The sequence below is a fragment of the Mixophyes fleayi genome, chromosome 1 (assembly GCF_038048845.1).
Source record: "Mixophyes fleayi isolate aMixFle1 chromosome 1, aMixFle1.hap1, whole genome shotgun sequence".
In the NCBI taxonomy this organism is placed as follows: domain Eukaryota; kingdom Metazoa; phylum Chordata; class Amphibia; order Anura; family Limnodynastidae; genus Mixophyes; species Mixophyes fleayi.
In genome coordinates, this window is record NC_134402.1 from 187,978,387 (window position 1) to 187,998,927 (window position 20,541).

The 20,541-nt window shown below is 38.1% G+C and overlaps 1 protein-coding gene across 2 annotated transcripts; it reads left to right on the forward strand.

Annotated features, from left to right (window-relative positions):
* Positions 1–1,618: 1,618 nt before the first annotated feature.
* Positions 1,619–19,981, forward strand: LOC142106833 (la-related protein 6-like). 2 transcript variants are annotated; one of them, XM_075189866.1, is made up of 4 exons: positions 1,619–1,691; positions 12,336–12,481; positions 16,862–17,072; positions 18,466–19,981. In XM_075189866.1, exons 2-4 carry the CDS (start codon positions 12,351–12,353, stop codon positions 19,540–19,542), a joined length of 1,419 nt encoding a protein of 472 aa, XP_075045967.1. In that variant the 5' UTR covers positions 1,619–1,691; positions 12,336–12,350; the 3' UTR covers positions 19,543–19,981. The 2 variants fall into 2 exon arrangements, with proteins under 2 accessions (XP_075045967.1, XP_075045975.1); XM_075189874.1 differs by lacking the exon at positions 12,336–12,481 and having other exon boundaries at positions 1,629–1,691.
* The last annotated feature ends 560 nt before the right edge of the window (positions 19,982–20,541 follow it).

Genomic DNA, 20,541 nt, shown 5'->3' on the forward strand with positions numbered 1-20,541 from the left:
AAATAAAATTGTATTTTAGCCACACCCATTTTTGACAACATATAATCTGGCACAAGGATTGCATAATAGGAAAAATCCTACTATAAACATAGATCAGTTAAACCAGGGTTTCCCAAACCCAGTCCTCAGGGCTCCCCAACAGTGCAGGTTTTCCATATCTCCTTGCTGGAGCACAGGTGTATTCATTACTGACTGACACATTGTAACAGATCCACAGGTGGTCCTAATTATGTCACATGTGATCCAGAAAACCTGCACTGTTGGGGGGCCCTGAGGACTGGGTTTGGGAAACCCTGAGTTAAACAAAACACTTAGATTATGGTTATTACTAACCAAAATTTCAGCAAGTGCTGTCTTTTTTTTTTTTTATAACTGTTCCTCAGTACGTTCCAAGGTAGGTTGTCTCTCAGTTAAATTGTTACTATGACTGATACATGTTCTACCAACTGTCAGTTGTTCCAACCATTATCACTCTCACACATTAATATTCTATAGGAGGACATTAGTGAGATTCTAATTGTTATTTTACTACTGTAGTTTAGAAAATGATGGCAAACATTCCTTTTTTTGCTATAGGCAAAACCAGCTTTATCCTTTGCATTCGAATTCATACAGTATATATCCCCATCTAAGAGCAGTTTCTATCATAAGCTGCATGTGGTCCTGCTATAAATTGTACCACATGAATATTTATGTAACAGATTTAGATAACAGCATTTGTCACATCACAAATTTACTATGGGAACCTATTGTCATATGTAGCATTACCAGACCAGCCATATAAATCAAGGTACATATGAACAACACATGCTACATTGCAAACTGCAGGCACGCAAAAGGCATGGTAGCTAATTTCTGTGCAACCTTGCAACATGCGTGTTTAATATTTGTCCAGATTTACATATGGTAACCCTAGTCACGTTGGTGGAAGGCTGTATAGTTTTCATATTAATGATGAAGATGTCATACCACGCTGCAGTTTAAAGCAGTGCCACCAATTAGTAAGAGGCTGTGGCTTGTGGCCGCCACCAACGTTAGTTTGTTTACAAAATTAGGAGTGTTTAAAATATAATAATGTTGTCTATTGCTGTACAGTATATATGCTGAAGTATGTCACACACATGTTCCTCTATATTCTATATTACATATAACCAAATATGGAAGGAAAATTATACCAATGCAAGAAAAACTGTAAATAAAATTATACCATGGTACTTTCATCTGAAACACAGTAAGTGATTGTGTTATATTTTAAATAAACAAAACAAATAACTGCAATGTTATTATCACATCTCCTATCTACCAAGATGTGTGATCTAAATATAAGGTGTAAGGTTGCTCTTTTACCATTTATTTTATGCAACCATTAATCAGTTATTTTTTTAAATAACTGCAATAGCAAACATGTCTCATATGATATTAGCGCTTAATGCTTCCCTAAATAAATGTATTGGTGGCTGTGCTGAGTATCTAAGGACTATAGCATACAGCCAGACCAAACTAAGGCAGCTAAGAAGCCTGTGTGTGTCTTTAAAGTAATTGACAGAGATTCATGTGCTGGGAATTAGTTATTCAAATGACCTAAATTGATAAACTAGGCAAATGAAATCCCTCAAGATGTGTTCTTTCAGTGAGACGATGATTTACTTGTTTGAGAGGTGAAGAAATGAAAAAGCAGCTGTCATTATTTGGTGAGTTTTGAAAATCTGAAATACATTTTCATTTACAACTAAGTACATGAGGGGAAAAAAAAAATCTTCAATACACCATAAGTGTCTGAGGTTGCAATAGAGTGAGGCACAAACTGGGAGTAGTTGACTTTAGTGTCTGTATTGCACGTCAGGATTTCTCAACACGTCTCTATCAACTACATATAATATGATTCCTCAGTTAGTAAAGAATAGCAAATACATTTAATGTATAGAGATACAGGGGGTACTTCTTAGACCTAGTAAGCTAAATGGGGTGTGTGTGTGTGTGTGTGTGTGTGTGTGTGTGTGTGTGTGTGTGTGTGTGTGTGTGTGTGTGTGTGTGTGTGTGTGTGTGTGTGTGTGTGTGTGTGTGTGTGTGTGTGTGTGTGTGTGTGTGTGTGTGTGTGTGTGTGTGTGTGTGTGTGTGTGTGTGTTTTAATTTCTTAATTTGTATGCAAAAGTTGAGAATTTACAGCAATTATCCAATGTAATGTAAAACCTCCTTAAAAGTTTTAGAGGTTTTCTAATAGTGGATACTTTTTATCTGTATGTTATAGAATCACCCTTTAGCAGTATTGTGTAGTATAATTTAAATAGGTAACCAACCTAATGTAGCAATTCCAGATTCCCATCTATTATACTGTTGCATTGTTTACCCATAAACATATCTAAAAAGTAAGATGACAAGTGTCTGTAGCCAAACCACAGTTCATGTCATTTTATCATTCGTTCCTATTTTAACTCTTTGTGTATTCATGCAAATGGACATGTTGAGGTAAACCAGCAGAGGTTATCTATAATGTATTTTCTTAAACTTAAGCAATTCTATAAACCTTGATTTTGCTCACACCCAAAATTCTAGCACTTCTGGTTGAAACTTCTTTTTATTATTTATTTTAAAATATTTGATTATGTAATGCTACAGAACAGGAGCCTGTGCTCTCTATCTGCCAAATTAATGGATGGAAGAGTCTGATTTGTTTGACTAAATATTGATACAACTTGTTTTCACCTTTTACGTTGCCACAAAAGCACCTTCTGTTGTTGTCTGTTAATATGGAAAGCTTTAGTTATTGATAGAACCTCCACATGGACAACCATTATCACTTCAGCCCGTAAATATAAAATGCCAAGAAGTTTTCCCCTTTTCAGGTCTTGTGTATCTGCGCTATTGTAAAGGTAATGTGTATGGATTAGCATGTAAAAATGGTGGGAGTATTTTTTTTTTTTTTTTTTTTATATAGTTGGATCATAATGACCTTTAAATGTGGGCTAAACTTTGTTGCATTACAAGATATTTAAATGATCTTACTAAGATGACTGCCAGTCAAACAAAAAAGTGATTGTTTTACTGCTGCTTGCATCTATAATTTCTTAGTTTTCTACATTGTACAGAATGTAGTTAAAACCAAGAATCCCAGTCGCAAGCTAGTATTGACCTATTGTGGGTCCTGGTTCCCCTATAACTGCTGCCAAGACACCCCTCTGCTTTACTTACACAAAAGTAGAGCAATGCTAGAGCTTTCTGTAAGAGCACTGACCTTGCATAAAAAAAAAAAACACTTAAAATTTTGATTTTGTAGTGACCCACCCTCCTTCTGAAGAGTAGACCTACTGGGTTTAAATGCCCAAGAACTCTACAGCCCCAGGAAACTCACCCCTGCTGGGGCATACAGTTCCCTGATGCTCACAGGTGTGCAGCCTTGAGTTTGAATGTGAAATTTGCAGCTGGGGCCAAGTTCCTCTTAACCCTTATGTCAATGTCATATGCGTGTGGGCAGGGGGCTTATGGTAATGTAATGTGTGGGGGCAGGGGGTGGCTAATGGGTGCTAATTTATTTGGGTGATGATGGGGCAATATAATTTAAGACCGGGGCCTATTAATTTAAGTTGTGGTTGTTTTGGGGCTATTAATTGAATGTAGGAGGGGAGAATGAGGCCTATTTATTAAATGTGAATATTAATAATTTAATGGCAGTGATGGCTGTGGGAAATATACCATATAAACATAAATGCTATTTATTGCTGTGGTGGGGGGTGGTCCCTACTGTAATTTGGGTGAGAGGGGGGCTAATAATTTAATGATGTACTGCATGTTGGAGCTAATTATTTAATGGTGGGTGCTATTTTATTTGTGGGGTGATAGTGGGTCTATTTAATTTAATAGTGGGGCCCATTAATTTAAGGTGAGGTGACGGAACCTTTAATGCTGCGAAGTTTGGGGCTAATAATTGAATGTGGGGCTGAGTTTGGGAAGGAGGGCTATTTAATAAATGTGAATATGGTTTATTTAATGCTGGAGATGGTTGTGGGAAATGGCTATTTTTCTTAAACATAAATGCTATTCATTTCTTGCTGGGGCTGTTTGGCGGGAGGGAAATAGGTTTATTTTTCAAATGTGAATACTATTATTTTAATGTTTGGGCTGGAGGGAGGCCTAATTATTAAACATGGGTGCTTTTGATTTAACGCCAGAGCGCATTGGAGTTTTCTAAATTTCGTGTACCTTTCCAAATAGGGCCCCCAACATTCCAGAATCCAGACAAGTGACAAGAGAGCAAAAGACACAAGCAGCCACAGGTAAGGAAAGCGACAAGAACAGGTAGGGAGTGCAGGACAGTCTACCAACTTTATTTTTCTATTTTGGCAGTTCTTCTGCACCATGTTATTAAATTATGTTACTGGTTTACTACTGCTAAATTTAGTTGCTCATTTTGTTCTCTTTTCTATGTATTAGTCAGTGTACCCATCACTCGTACACAGAGGAGGCAGCCATTATGTGTGTGAACCAATAATCATACCTCCGAACTGTTCAGATTTCAGCGGACCAGTACTGATTTAGGGCTCTCCCCCACCCCAGGACTTGTTTGTCCCATGGTTGGATTGTTGGGGGAAGGGTGATATGTAATGGGCAGTCTAGCACTTTACAGCGCTAGGCAGCCCTGTAATAGCTTACTCAACTTTGTACTAATCCCGCCTCCTTTTGTTGGCCCTGCCTACAGTTGATTTGGTCCCGTCCACATGAGGCTACTTCCAGAGTTTTTTCCAGGGCCACTTTAAGTTCCCAATTCACCCCTGCTAGGTGACCTAGGTCATAAGAACAGAACAAACAGATTGCAGATTCCTGGGGATAGTTCGTACCAGGCTTAAGAGGTATATTTTCTGTTTAAATTATACTGTTCGTTTATATAAATAGTGAAAGAAATCTGTAGGAGATGTTTTAGGAAGCAGATTTTAAGTGGGTGTGTCAAAATGCAAGTTTTATTGCAGCTATTGTCTGAATTGGTGGTTTCTTTCTTGGCAATAGCTAAAATGTGTATAGAGGAAAGGAGAAAATAGTTTCTATTTAGTAGTGCACATGGTTCCTATAAATTCTCTAATTTTGGATTATTCCTCTTATAGTAATCAATTTTATTTTATCTGTATTTAAAATTTTAAATTTGTTTATTAAAAATGGCAAAATAAGTCATTTGATTGTGTTAGGAGATCCTGGCTCTGATTGGTTTTGTTTGGTTAAGGGTACTGGCTTCTCCTTACCCCTGCTCATTTTTATTTTTTTTCTCCCTTCCCATTCTTTCTGCCCTCCTTTTTACCCAATTTAATTTCCCCCCTTGGAACAATTGGTAAAACCCGTAAACTGCATCATGTTCTTGCGGTCCGTTCTCATCATATGCTGTACGATAGTTACTTGATTGTATTTGATTGTATGCTGGACCGTCTCTATGGCTAATGTACCGGTCCTATTATGTTGCTGGATTGTATTCAGTTTATTGCTGTGTACTCTTGATATATTTTTGTAAAGCGACTATTGTGCTACGCTTGGTTTGTCTGATGCAGTTTCAAATAAAAAGTAAAACAATAAAACAGCTAAATAGAAGTCCTATAGTGTGCAAGTGAACATATTATTTGTGAAATAAAGGTAAAAAACAATTGGCTGCTTGCACTGCCAAATTTATTATGTCAAATCGGTTAATCGTATCTTGAGACGTACTACAATGTGGGTGAGGTTAGAGAATAGTGGTTCTTTGTTAGTAATCTAATTGTATATGGGTAAGACAAAAATTCTTTGCTCTTTAAGAGCAAGGCTCTGATAATTCACTTGATACAATAATCAAGTTCCTTGCATCTATATTGTAACATCAATATGTTGCCATAAAGGCAACAGTGGTTTCAATCTCCATCTTGATCTGTTAGTCATATTAGTGTTTTGCTCACTGCCTGCCTCGCTCCACTGCCTCCGTGCTATCTTTGGGCTAAATTTAGAGAGTGGCGATCTATTTCTACCTAAGCATATTGAGCTATTTTTCAACCTAACCCATCAACATTAATCTAAAAGGATAATATTACATCAATTATAAATTATTTATTGAAATTAGTGCAAACAGCCTAACGCCAACGTGCGTTTTGCTGCATACTCTGCTTTTTTAAGGGTGTTTTGTCAAATGAATCCAGATGTTTAAATTTAAACCTTATTTATGCGAGCACATGTACTGTACCTCCACATGTCTTGCCATCATCTGTCAGTCTATATCCAGCGTGACAGTTACATTTAACATGTCCACCATCATCAGTGATAGGCTGGTGAGTGTGGTGCTATCCTGTGCAGTGATGGGTTGGGGAGTCTCTTGTCTGTCTTGCCTCATAATATTTTATTAATAATAATATTATAATTTTGTTTTTGTTTTTATGTAATACAAAAAAAATTCCAGCCCCATTATTTTTTTTTTATGAAGGAGCAAATTCAGTGTTAACAGGGGGCACAGTGTAATTGATGAAGGGGGCACAGTATGACACTTTGCTGGAAACTACAGTTACTGCTGGCATGGTACTGGGTACCACTACTACAGCAGGCATATTATTGTGCATTACAGTAAGGGCTGCCATCAGAATCTTTGGGTCCCAGTACTGATTAACGTGGCAGGACTCCCTACCCATGCATGCCCCCCCCACACATTTCCTCATCACAGTACACCCCCATACTCCATCACAGTACATGCGCACCCCTCCCTCATCACAGTATATGCCTCCGTCATCACAGTAAATGCTCGGGTTAATTTAGGAAAACATTTAATTTATTTTCATACATATTGTCTGGCGTCCTCCAGGTGAGAGGCCTGCTTGCTTTTTCCTCATTCTCGCTGCTTATATTCTCCCCCCCCCCCCCTCTATAACCCGTTGGGCTGTCTTAATCCATTCATTTATCATCATATTTGCTGTTGTGATCTTTCAGATTTGCCTGGTCTTTTGGACCACTTTTTGTCCACCATCTAAGTGGACTTGTTTGCAACGTTCCTCTAGCAAATCAACTCTTCTGACAACTGACAAGAATATAATCTGTTTACTTAGACAAACTTGACTGTTCAGTCCTGTATGTTTTGCAAGATGTGGAAAAGGCTCAGATTATGTATCTGATATCGCCAGTGGTGCAAGTGGGGGTGTATAGGGTGGTTTGCCATACTGCAACTTCTCCCACACCTTTCATTGTAAAACTATTAAATTCCATTTCCTTATATTTCCATTACATTTTTAATACAGCCACCTCTAAATTTCCAGTTTTGACCACTGTGTTTTGACATATAGAACCTCTTCGTACCTCAAATGCATGTACTTGTAATGGCAATCAGGCACAGATATATAGTTGATAGAATCTCTATATATTTAACAGTGTAGTGTAAACTCTGATATATAAATGGCCTTCTCTTGCTTGTATCGCCTCTGTATTGGGACGCAGACTATCGATCTATTGTTTTGAAATGGGTGGTATTATGGATGGAATTTCTTTGCAGTCTGGAAATTTCTTTGTTTCATGCACCCTTATCTGTAGAGAAACCAGATTGCACAGATTTAGAATTGAACTGATCTACAGCAGTTTCTTAACCCCAGTCCTCAGGACCTCTAACCATGGTCTAATTATCCAATAGGCTGATTAGGCTGCAGCCTAGGGTGCAATATTTTTGGGGTTACCAAAATTGTGACAGCGAAGCATAAACTGAAATTAATTTTAAAATATAAGAGAATAGTTGTTCTCTAAAGTAAAAACAAGACATGAAAGAACATTTGTAAGGTTTTAATCTTAATGTATTCACATGGTAATGGCTGAAGACAATGAGTCCTCATCAAGCACCCACCTGAGGATAGCAGAGTTCCTACTCGGTGGCAGCAGGTGTGATAGCATCTCCCCCCCCATCTACCTTCACCTTCAGTAGCACTTGCTCAAACCGCCATTCCTTTTGTTTTTAACTAAATTAAGCGAGTGACCCGGATCGATGTGACACGTTTAAAAAGCCAAGTAGAGCTGGGTTTCGGAAAGGTAAAGGAAGACTGAGTGTAAATGAAGGACTAATTTGTTTTTGCCTACCATTTATTAGCCTGGTGTGGAAGCGAGGGGGCACTACCAATGTATTAGGGGCAGGGTCTAATTAAGGCCGTCCTAGGCTAACAGTGCATGTTTTCCTGGTGACAATGGAAATAATTATACCACTTGTGGATCTGTTACAATGTGTCGGTCAGTAATGAATACACCTGTTCTAAAGCAGAGAGATATGGAAAACATACACTGTTAGTTAAACTTGGTCATCAGGATTCCTAACACTGATCTACAGTACAGTCCCTGCTGCTAATTGACTACAAGAGTACCTGCAAATACCTTAATTGATAGCAAGAACTTAAAGAAACAATAATGTAGATAATGATAAAGTCAGTGATAGAAAGCTATCGCTAATACTGATTAGGCCAGTATTTACCATGCACATTGAACAATATTTTTTGGATTGTCAAATTCTTCCAGTTCAAAATGTAATAAAAGCAGGAGCACAACGATTCTGTCACTACTATACACTGACTTGGTATATGGGGAGAAATGAGTCCTCTTCATAGACAAGTATAGAACATCATTTTTTTTTGCTACTGCCTGACCTACAAACATGCAGTAAAGTGACTCCCTTTATGCAAATAATTGAACTGCACAATCTTAATTAAGTTTTGAGGCCCTTCAAATCATAACAAGGTTACTTGTGTTGCCTCTCTACATGACAATGGATTTTTCGTTTTATTTTTATTCTGTGGAATGATCATTAACGATCTCTGCTGTATTCTTTAGAAACTCTTATCACAGACATGCAGGCAGCTGCTTGGAGGCTAATCAACTTAAAATATTCTGAAAACCTTTACAATTTAATGAATTTAAATTTTTTTTTTTATTCTTTTTCTCAGTTAATTGTTTTGGGATAATAAGAGATTGTTCACTGCATATTACCTTATGTAAAAGCTGCCTTAAGCACACAACTGGTTTGTAGTTGTAAGAATATTATGTATATTAGTGTGTCATATATATTGGTGAATTGTATCAAGTTTGCATTAACCATTGTTAATGTGCGTATTGTCGCTAACCAATAACGATTGTCGAACCTCGATTTGTGTTTCCAAAGCACAAAGATTTATTCGCAATAAGTGGAATAAAATGCTCAAGCGAAGTAATAGTAAATACAGCCGTTACTTATCGCAGGCGCTCTGGATCCAGTGCAGTCATTCAATCCTGAAGTCTGGGGACAAGATGTCTGCTCTCTGGATCACAAGCTGCTGCTTATATACACAATCAAATACAGCAATACAATGAAGATGGTATGGCTTGCATCTATTGGTCCGGGTCTCAGGAATGTCCAAGGGGTCGTCAATCATTGGCTGGTTCATCCTAAGGAATCCAAAGGAGGGGGTCATCTCTGCAGGGGGTATGCTCTGCTCTTCCCGCCCGGATTCCTTAGTCTTAAATAGTTCATAATTCCCTATCATTCATAACTTGCGTATGCACTCTGCGATTCCCTCGCAGAGTGAACCAAACAGTAGGATATGTAACAAGGTTCATTATGATACCCCTCATGATATCATTCCTTTAACCCGTTCCGTGTATTTCACTAATATGTATGTAACTCTGATATAACATATAAATACTACTATATTTCGACATAACTATGTGTTGCAACTACCATTAATGTATACTATTTTATAAGTATGCGTGTTTGTGCGAATGTATGGTAAAAGACCAATTACTGTTGCTGCCACGTGTAGTGGATGTGTACGCCCTTTCACGCCGTAGCGTGCCCTTGTACGTCGCTGCGTACCGTACGCCTCTTTTCAGACAAAGACAACCAAGTTTGCTAGACTTTAATTGAAATTACTTTATCCAATTTACTGACTTCGACACCATTTTATGTTAAATTATTCTTCGATAGTGTGTGTCTAATTACAGCATTTGTTATACTGCATCCTTTAGAGATGGTTTAATCAATATTTGGAAAGTTTGGACTGTGCACTGCTTTCCAAATGATATTTATGTGAATATTTTAGGATGGTGGTGGATCTATGGAGCTCAGAGGGGAGTGGGTGCCGTTCGCCCTCAGTGTGGGGCTTTGGTGCACATGTGCTAGACCTGTGTATACTCGGATGAGGCTGGAACGTCAGTGCGGACCCTCATCCGAATGTTGCTATTGGGCCCTGTGATGGCGCATTCTGCCCCTGTTTTAGGTATTTGTAGTTGCTGACACATCCTGTTTAGGGAACATGTGATGATGTAAATGAAGTTATATGTAGCTCATTTATGACAAGTTAGTATTTATTGCAGTACGATGCCTGCACCAAATATAGAGTCCTTGTATGAGCAAGATCATGAACTGACTTATCTAGGCCTAACAATGTACAAGAAGCTTTTTCAATACTGGCCTTTAAGTCAATGGCAAGTGAAGGCTATTTCTTGTTCTAACAATCCATATTGTTAATAATAGGAAAAAGGTTGGGCTCATGTGATTAGCATCTTTGATTGGAAGTGTTAATGCAACTTTGAGATGTTTTAGAAGTCTGTGTCTACATGCATAGAAACATTAAATGATGATTTGTTCGCTATAAATTGCCCATTTAACTAATAAATAGTCTATTCTCAAGAAAACCTTTTTCCAAATATGTTTAAATTCATTACTGTTTTTCAGCTCCACCTGCAGGAAGGTTGTTTTACAATTTGCCCTTCTAGGTAAAATACAAATTTTCAACGTTGTATGATTTGAGAATGGCTGATCCTCCTGCATTCTCACCACCTTATTGAGGAAGAACAATACTATCATTAGATTTATTTCATAAACAAGTAAATCATATGGGCAAAAGCTATTCTTACAGTATTTCTATATAGCCATCTTCCTGCATTCTCTGCCAAGTTAAAGATCAGCGCTAAGCTAGTGACACGTACAGATCCGATTCCTTTTCTCTGCTTTTCCCATAGAATCGACCACTGAGTTTGACCCACAAAATGCCAGAATGCAGAGCTATTTATGTGAAATGGACAGTTGCGACCCCGTGCACAGATGCATTTCATTCTAGCAGACAAGAACGAAACATCTTTCCTATAAGATCCCAAGCATGCACAGGAGTAGACTGTTTAAAAAACAACCCATGCTAAACTACTGTTTCAACTCGTTTTCATAGATTGACCAACAGAAATTCCATAAACTAGTTTAGCAACTGTATGTCATTGTTGGCCATTTGTTGCCCACACACTAATTGGTATTTATTGGTATTCCAAGAAGGGTAATACCAGGAAATAGGCCTCTGCTTTGAGAGCTGCCTACAATAACAGTAATACCTCTTTCATACTGCCGCCCCGGCAATATCCCATGTTTTTCAAGCTGGGTTTTTGCCGGGGCTCGGAGCGTCCCAGCTCAGAAACACCATTCATACTGCACCTCCGACCCGGGAATTTCCCGGGTTGACCCCATTCATACTGCACAAGTCTGTGCCCTGGCAATTTGTGGGAGTCATCACCAGAGCAGTTTTCATTGGCTGAAAACATTTTTTTTTGTAATAGTCTGCTTTTCTGCTGTTTTGTCCATAAAGATGTGTGAGTGTATCTTATAAGATATTTTAATTTTTATTGTTCCATTGTATCATTTGTAAACAATCAGACATTTCTTCAGTGTTTCCACCAATTCCGTTCTGTACTGCTCACCGCTCCGTACTTTACTTTAGTCACCTATGTAAAGTATGTGCGACCTTTCTCTTTCGTTTGTTTCTTATAGTGTGGATGATAGAAGTAGTTGTTTCATTCCATACTGTTGTTTTCCTCTCAAGTGTTTTTTTTCCTGGTTTTATATATGCAGTTAATGTAAATATTGTGAGCATTACAGGTCATTGCAGTGTTGACACTGTGACATCATCCTCCAGAGACAGGCAGACAGCCAATCAGCTTTCTGTGCAACCTGGGTTGAAAAACCCGGGTTGCACCATTTATAGTGCAGGCAAGCCGGGTCCGACCCGGGAATTACCCCTCGATAAATCCCGGGTTGAAGACCCGGGTTTTTAGACCCGGGATTTTTGACTTGTACCATTCATACTGCACCAAGACCCGGGTCGTTTGAGCTCGCCCCGGCAAAAACCCGGGATTTTGGTGCAGTATGAATGGGGTATAAGTTAGCTTTAAATGTACTATAATGTGTCTTTAAGATGTCCTCCACATGCAATATGGGCTGACCTTTTGGAAGCAGGGTCATTTAGTTGGTAATTGTACAAATGTGTCCACAATATTTTACAGTGGAAAAGAAATATCACAAACAGAAAAACTTAGATATATTTTTTTTTTTTTTTCCAACTTACATTTTTTTTCAGCCTCTTGCAAGAGCCATGGCCTCTCCTGGTTATACATATCCAAGATCTCCAAACAGCATCTGTAGTCTCCCGGTAGATGTGCGGCCACACTCATTTAGAGACAGGAGCCAGGTGTCTCAAAATGATTACCTAGACTGCTCAGACAGGTAAATAAAACAAACCTTCCTTTTAAAATAAACTCTTCAAAGATAGATTTGGATAACGCCTGTCTCAGAGATCAAGGACATTTCTTAAAAGTCCCACCCCAAACACTGGAAAAAAGGTAAGATGGCTGTATCCCTATGTATGTTGTTAATACATGAGCATCAAGAGTCTGACTTATGGGGAAAATGTACAAAAAAGATTTGTAGTTGATCAAAGGAGACTGACCTGATAACACTGACTGAACTCTATGCAAACCAGGGTTTAAGGTAAATGCTATTTTTTTTGTTTATTTCTAATTATTATTTTTATTATTACTCAGATACGCCATTCAGTTTTACCTTTATTGAAACTCTATACATCCTGATGAAATTTGATAACTTGCCAAACATTGATCTCGATAATCCTAAAACACTGCATTAATCTTAATGTGCTATATTTACAAATTTATTTCACATTAGCCATATTGTATGGTATGTTTTGCTGTCAGTACAGTTTATTATAATTAATTTAATAAATTTGTCAATTGTTTCCTGGATACTACCTCTCTGGGAAATTCCATCTCTTCAGACACTTATTTGAACAGTGGCAGATTATATGGGTGATTGGATGGGGGTCTTCCAGGACCCGAGGAAACCCCAACAACTTTTCATTAAAGTTTAGAAAATCCTTATCTCCTTTATATATTGTGCACAGACTGGTGTGCCACTACATGACATGGATAAATAGATCTCTATGAAGGGAAGACCTGATGATGTGGGACCACCAGTTGTGGGGAGGCATTGCATCAAACACTCATCATTACACTGATAATGGGAGCCCAAAGACTGCTCCCAATGAATGTTCTCTCCATGAGTATAAATCGTATAGGTCTACACAGTACCCCTATCAAGTTTTTTCTAGGATCACATATTTGCTCTAAATCTACCCCACCCCGCCACCAGTCCCCAGTCACACTCCTGAGCACACTCATGATTTTGACCCTTTCAGACCTGTACAATATTGTTTGTGCAAGGGACAGAAATAGAACGATTATACTTGGTAATATAATCAAACATTGGGAATGTGCAAAGCGCAAAGACATTATTTTTCCAGTTTTTGAGTGTTTCTAATTGGATCACTTAACCCCCAAACAGAAATGTTCCTATGGCACTTGAAATTAAATTAATCTGTTTAGTCTTAACCTAACTTGCCACTGCAACTTTCTTTAGAGGAACAGCCAGTTCTGTCTGTTAACTATGTGAATTTCCAAATCTGTACAGAACATTCCTGGTAATTTGGAAACCTCCATCAAATTCCGTGATGCAAATATGACATTGAGATGACAAGTCCGTGTGATGTGTTGTATCCCAATGAACTTGCACAGATGACCTTGGTGTTTATTGTAGAATACTTGGCATGTGAGACTTGCTGTGCCTGTTAATATACTTAACGTGTGCAAAACCTAGGTTCAAAGATTTTACTCTACCAACAGCACTTGTCTAGAACTCTGTTTTACAGGCTTGTATGTAATGGTTAGCTGCTCACAGGTGTGTGAAACCACATTCATAAAGGTGCTGATTCAAAAATAGAATATCCACTTAACCCCCATCTCCTCCACTCATTCTCCCCTCTCTCCCATTCCCTCAACTGGCTCCTCTTGTGCCTGGTCTGTTTAACCCTCCCTTAGGATGTAAGCTCGCTTGAGCAGGGCCCTCTTCCCTCCTGTCTCCTTACCCGTTCTTCTGCTCCGTGTCTATTGCATCTGCCTGCCTGGAGTTTCTGAAGTATTGGTACTTTTGTTTATTGTTCTGTACTGTTATACCCTGTATAGTCTACTATTTGTACTATGTGCGGCGCTGTGGAAACCTTGTGGCGCCTAACAAATAGATGATGATGATGATAATAATAATATAATATGCAGATCATAAGGAATGCGGTTCTGTTAGACCAGTGTTGGCTATCTGTGACACTCCAGGTGTTGTGAAACTACAAGTCCCAGCATACTCTTTCAATAATAAGCTGCTATATAGTGGCAAAGCATGATGTTAACACTGTGTTAGACCAACATAATATTTAGCAACTTTGAGACTCTTCTCTTTTTTTTTTTTTTTCCCTCCTTCACTTAATTGTATCCTAACTTAATTTCGGAACCTACTAAAACAGGCCTGGTCAACCTGTGGCTCCTTAGGTGTTGGTGAAACTGCAATTCCCATCATACCCCGCCAGCTATCGGCTGGCTACCTGCTGGCAAAGCATGCTGGGGCTCGTAGTTTTGAGTTGGAGAGCCATAGGTTGGCCAGCCCTGCATTAAGAGCACATTTGCTTTCACACAGCCCTGCCAATAGCCAGGCTTGGTTGCATTGAAGTAAGACCAAAATCAGATAGTGTATAAGTTTATATTTTTGTATGCAATGGATGTCTATTCCCTATCATCCACTGGAAAATCATTATATTTACTTCTTGTAATATAGCCTGTGATTATTTACCTCAGGCTGTAATTTATAGGGCTAATGACTGGCAGCAATAGTGAAAATTTTGGCTTTGGCTTATTGTGCAAAGAAGACACAGAATAAAAAATAAAAAAATGGGAGCCAAATTTATTTTAGACTGTAGTTAGTAACACAATCACAGCCTGAATGTTTCAATGATGAAGCAAAGCTTTGACCGGTGCATATTCAGCAACATTAGCACTCTTTGGGGGTATTCAATTGTTAGGGGGGTATTCAATTAGCGTTAATGGGGAAAAACGAGCGCTCAAAAAATCTTAGCGTTAATACGGTAATTGCTCGCAAAATTTCAGCTCGCTGCTCCCTGAGCGGCGAGCTGAAATTCCGCGAGTCAACTACCGTATTAACGCTTTTCACGCGCAATATTACCGTATAAACGGTAATATTTTTTGAGCGCTCGTTTTTCCCCATTAACGCTAACAATTGAATACCACCCCTTTCTCTCCATCTTTCTGGATGTATCAATTGGGAAACGTATTAGACCTTGGCTCTGATAAGGGCAGTATTATACTATTTTCATTAAAAGGAAACGCCACCCAAACATATTCATTTAATATTTTTTGTATATTACATTTATTAACTTATGTCGTACCCTTTTTTCCTGGCTGCACCTTTCTGGGATTTCAATCCTACTTCCTGATGTCCGTGTTATGTGAGACCCCCCCCCCCTCCCCCTCCAATGTATTTGGATAAGTTAGAGCTGTTTCTGCTGACCTGTGAACTTGAGTAAAGTAGCCATGCTATAGGGGTAATGGCAAAACGCAGAGGTCCCTGTTCTACATTGTTTTGGGTCATCCTAGTTATTTCTCTTTATGATTTCTAACGCACTCTTGGCATCACTGCACAGTGCATATGCAGGAATGCAATGCTAGGAAGTCTCCAACATCTACTGAAACTGATGTGCCCTTTTCCAGGATTCTGCCTAGGGTTCATGAGCTTTACTACTGCTTCATTAATCACCACATAAACTCTCTGCCTATGCATAAAAATCCAGGCCCTTGCAGCAAGGCATGTACAGTAAGATATATGAATATTGCCACGAGAGCCCATAGATGACAGCAGTTTGTAATGCATGCTTCTGTGCCTTAAAAATAAATAAATAAATAAAACCCAAACAAATGACACCAGACGTATGGTATATGGAATACAAACTATTAGAAAAGCTATTCTGCAAAGGCTAAAATTAAACTTGATAGGTGGTGTTGAAAGATTTATTATGCCTAGGGTTCTTTAACGCACATGTAAGAATTTACTGGCATATTTCAAAACTTAAGGGTTCCAAGTTAAGTACAGGTTGACTGACTTCACAGCGACTACAGTAACCTGTGTATTTAAATTTTATTAATTTGTTTTTTACCCAACCCCCAGGCTTTAATTTTTGAAGTGCCATAACCTCATCCCAATAGCTCCCTAAGTTCACTACTGCCCCTACACCTCATATGCATAAGAGATACATGAACATTACTATGCCGTGGATAAACAATTATAATATGTAAATAATTATGCATGATATATAATGCAATGATGTACCCCCTCCAATTCAGGCCTGTCTGAATTAGACGGCATCTCTTTCACAATACAAGTCTGCACACAATCCTGCCTCTAATGGGCCTTTTGTATATAGCTTTAAATATTAAACTCGCTGGGCCTGGTTTGTGTACATTGCTGCGAGTAGTCTACTTTTTCCATGGAAGCTGCAGACTACCCACGTCTGGGGAATTCTTCCCAATTTTCTATCTGCTCCATCTCACCACAGTGTTTGTAAAATAATGCTTCCTTTTTTTTTTTTTCCTTTTTAAAATCTCCAACTAAATAATTTCTACACTGCTTGGCATTTTCCCATTTCCATGAAATAGCTTCTATTTATTTTCCTTTTCTGTATATACACTATTACAGAAGTTTCTGTGACATGACTGAAAATTTGGACGATGACTCGTGTGAAGGGAGTTGTGAGGTTCCTGATATGAAACTAATCCGCAAGATAGTAAGCCAAGTGGAGTTCTACTTATCGGATGAAAACTTGTCCCGTGATGCTTTTCTGCTCAAACATGTTCAAAAGAATAAGATGGGTTTTGTAAGCATCAAATTGCTCACTTCCTTCAAAAAGGTGAGTCTATAACTGTTTTGAAAGCTTGCAATATCTATATGCTTTGTGTCTGACTAACACATTTAAAGAATGTTGACCTCCTCTAGTAACTGCACAATGCTGGTGTACGTTTCATTTATTTGTAGAGTTTCCTAGTCGTAAAGAATCTTTGCTGCAATGTAAAGTCCATGCTATTTCTCTCAGTTGTACCCTTGTTGCACTGCTGAAATTTTTCTGCTATATGTCGCTTAAATGCAGTAAATATTGTGTTGTCTCATTGTTCTGTTGTATAGTTCTTTTTCACTTCTAAAATCCTTGGTCCAAGCCCGAGATCCATAGTTTCCTCTCCATTAGCTGATTGCTCTTTTCAACATTATCACTTTTACCTTCTTGAATACCTTGTATGTGCGGACTATGGCCAGATCTTCTTGAAGATGGAGCATGTTTTTTTTTTCTTTCTTTCCTTTCAAATTGAAAAAAATAAATCTCATTTGTAGTATATTTATACAAGTTATTACAAAAACAACTTTAAGATATTTTTTTCAAAAAAGACTGACCACTACACATGATTTTCAAGACTTTATTTTTCTTAAGTATAATACAGAATAGGGCCTGCAAGTGTTTCTGGGACATGATGATATGAAACGTCAAAACTGCTATTTGAATTTTTGTCTTATTCTAACTTTTTGGTTTGTTATTTTTTGCTGTATTCACCTTTTGTGTGTGTGTGTGTGTATGTAGATAGATATATGTATGTATATCTGTTTATTAATGCTATTCAACCGCAGTGGTGTGCTGTATACCCTTATCATGGCAGAAAACATTTGTTCATTTGTTAATGAAATAATTCATTAACATTTGTTAATTGTGCTTTTTTTTTTTTAATTGACTACTTTGATCTAACCTCCAGAGTAATTTAAGTTCCAGTGATTCCACTGTCTATTTGCTGTTGTGCTTTCAGTTAGGTCTTGACATTTCAAATTAGAACACTTTTGCAAGTAACTGCATCATGTGATCGAAGAACGTTTATGTGACAAATTGCCAATAGAGGGTGTCTTAATGAGGCAGCAATTTCAGGTAGCGGGATGTCGGACAATATAATGTAGAGATTGTATTTAAAAAAATGTGTTCCTTTTTTTTTTTTTTTTTTTTTTTTTATTTAGATCTAATGATGAGTAAACTTACCTCCTTATCATAGTGCTTGCACAACACAAAAGGCAAATTTATTTATTAGTGTTGGCAATAAAGAGGTGGGTATATAGTATATAGGGGTGAAGCATGAAAAGGGACTCAAATACCTAGATCATAAGACAGGCTTCGATATATGCAATGTCAACAGTTAAATTTCAACGGCATTGTAACTGGCAACAAAACATTTTGGCCTAATTCCAATTTTTGTCTTTATCTTCTGCAGATTAAGTCTCTGACTCGAGATTGGAGGAAAACTTTGTATGCACTCCAATTTTCAGACATCTTGGAGGTTAACTCAGAGGAAACCAAAGTAAGGCGAAAAAACCCAGTGCCAGATGGTCTTCTTGGGCTTCCTCCTACTAAACTACTTTTGGCCTGGAATCTAGATAATACAGAGAAAAGCTCCACTGGGAAACCTCAAAAGAACTTCCTGGAGATGGTTACATCACTGTTTGCTTCATTCGGCGTTATCACTTCTGTACGCATTTTAAAACCTGGCAAAGAAGTACCATGTGATGTTAAGAAATATATGTCTAGATATCCTGCACAAGCTACAAAAATCTGTGCACTTGTGGAGTATGAGAACCTAGAAGGGGCCAGAAAGGCACTAGAGGCATTCAGTATGAAGCAATGTAGTACCACTGATGATAATGCTTTTAAAGTAATCCCAGTGAGTGGTCGAGGAACACGCAAGAAAAGTGGAATGGAGTCTGATGAAATTGAAAACGTTGACTTGCCAGACAAGAAGTTGTCTAAGAAACATAGTAAAGTTCTGGGAAAGTTGCAGTACACCATGGAGGATACTTCTTTCTACAGCTCATCGGAATCCGACGGTACACCAGCTTCCCCAGTTTTGGCACCTCGTTGTCTCTCTGCAGTGAATTTTTCAAGCCCTGATATTGCATTCAGGCCAAACTCTTACAGCAGCCCTCGCTCTAGCCCATTGCTAGTAAATAAGTGCTTAACTCAGCCATATCATAGCCTTTCTCCCTTGGCCACAGATTTAGGGAGCAAAGTTTTTGCTAGCCCTGGAACAAGCCCGGAAATTTACCGTCGGACTCCAGAACATTCTAATGACAGTGGCATTTATTCTTCTAGCCCTTGGGTACAGCGTCGTAAAGCTGCTGCTCAAAATCTACGTACAGAGAACAAGTTGCTACCTTGTAGCCCGTTGGCAATGAAGAAGACCCCAGTCTCCCTTGGGCTTCCCAGTGGGATACTTCGTCTTCCACATGGACCAGATGGAAGTAGAGGCTTTCATAACAGCATTGGCAGGGGGAAGCTTATACTAAGACATTAAGATCATGTAGTGTTTGTTCCTGTTAATTTGTACTTCAATCTAGTCCCTATATCTTTTTGCTTTGTGGTGGTCCAGATTATATTCATTGAAACAAAGTTCTACATGCTTTACATTTGAATCCTCTCTTGCAACTATTGTGGTGTTCTGATCATTACATACATTTAAAGTTTAGCTCTGTTAGGGTCCACGTGAATATAAGCCACAATATAAATATAAGACTATTCAATCATTTTACCTATTACGGTAAAACAGATAATTGTGTTTCCAGTGGTTTTTCACAATGCTTGGGCCATGTACATATAATTTTTAAGCCAATAAACAAACTTAAATGATGGTCTTTAACGATAGAAACTACTAATGTGTACAAGTAAAACGTTCCTGAGCAGAAATTTTATTTATTCAAGGGACAACTATTTACCTTTATTATATTGAAAATAAGTTTATGGATGTCTAATAAAAACTAAATAACTTTGCAAGTCGTTTTGATTTACCTTCTTTTAACACCTTTTATAAATGATGGTTTCTAAGAATTGAACTGAAAAACCCCTAAAAATAGAAATGATAAATGCATTGTTACTGTGATGTAATGAAATCTCCTTTGGCAAACTCAAGTAATTTTATTCAATCGTAAACCTCATCTATGGCACGCTAATTTTTGTTTCCCTGAAGATGAAGCGGTATGTTCAAGGCCTGTGATTTATATTTATAAAGACATTGTATGGTCTGACATGGGGCAATAACACTAAGGGCTAGATTTACTAAACTGCGGGTTTGAAAAAGTGGGAATGTTGCCTATAGCAACCAATCAGATTCTAGCTGTTATTTTGTAGAATGTACAAAATAAATGAAAACTAGAATCTGATTGGTTGCTATAGGCAACACCTCCACTTTTTCAAACCCGCAGCTTAGTAAATCTAGCCCTAAGACTTTGTTTACTCTAGCCATGGACATGATCAAAATATCAAAGGTAAAACCCTTAAAATAAAAAATGGGGTACTC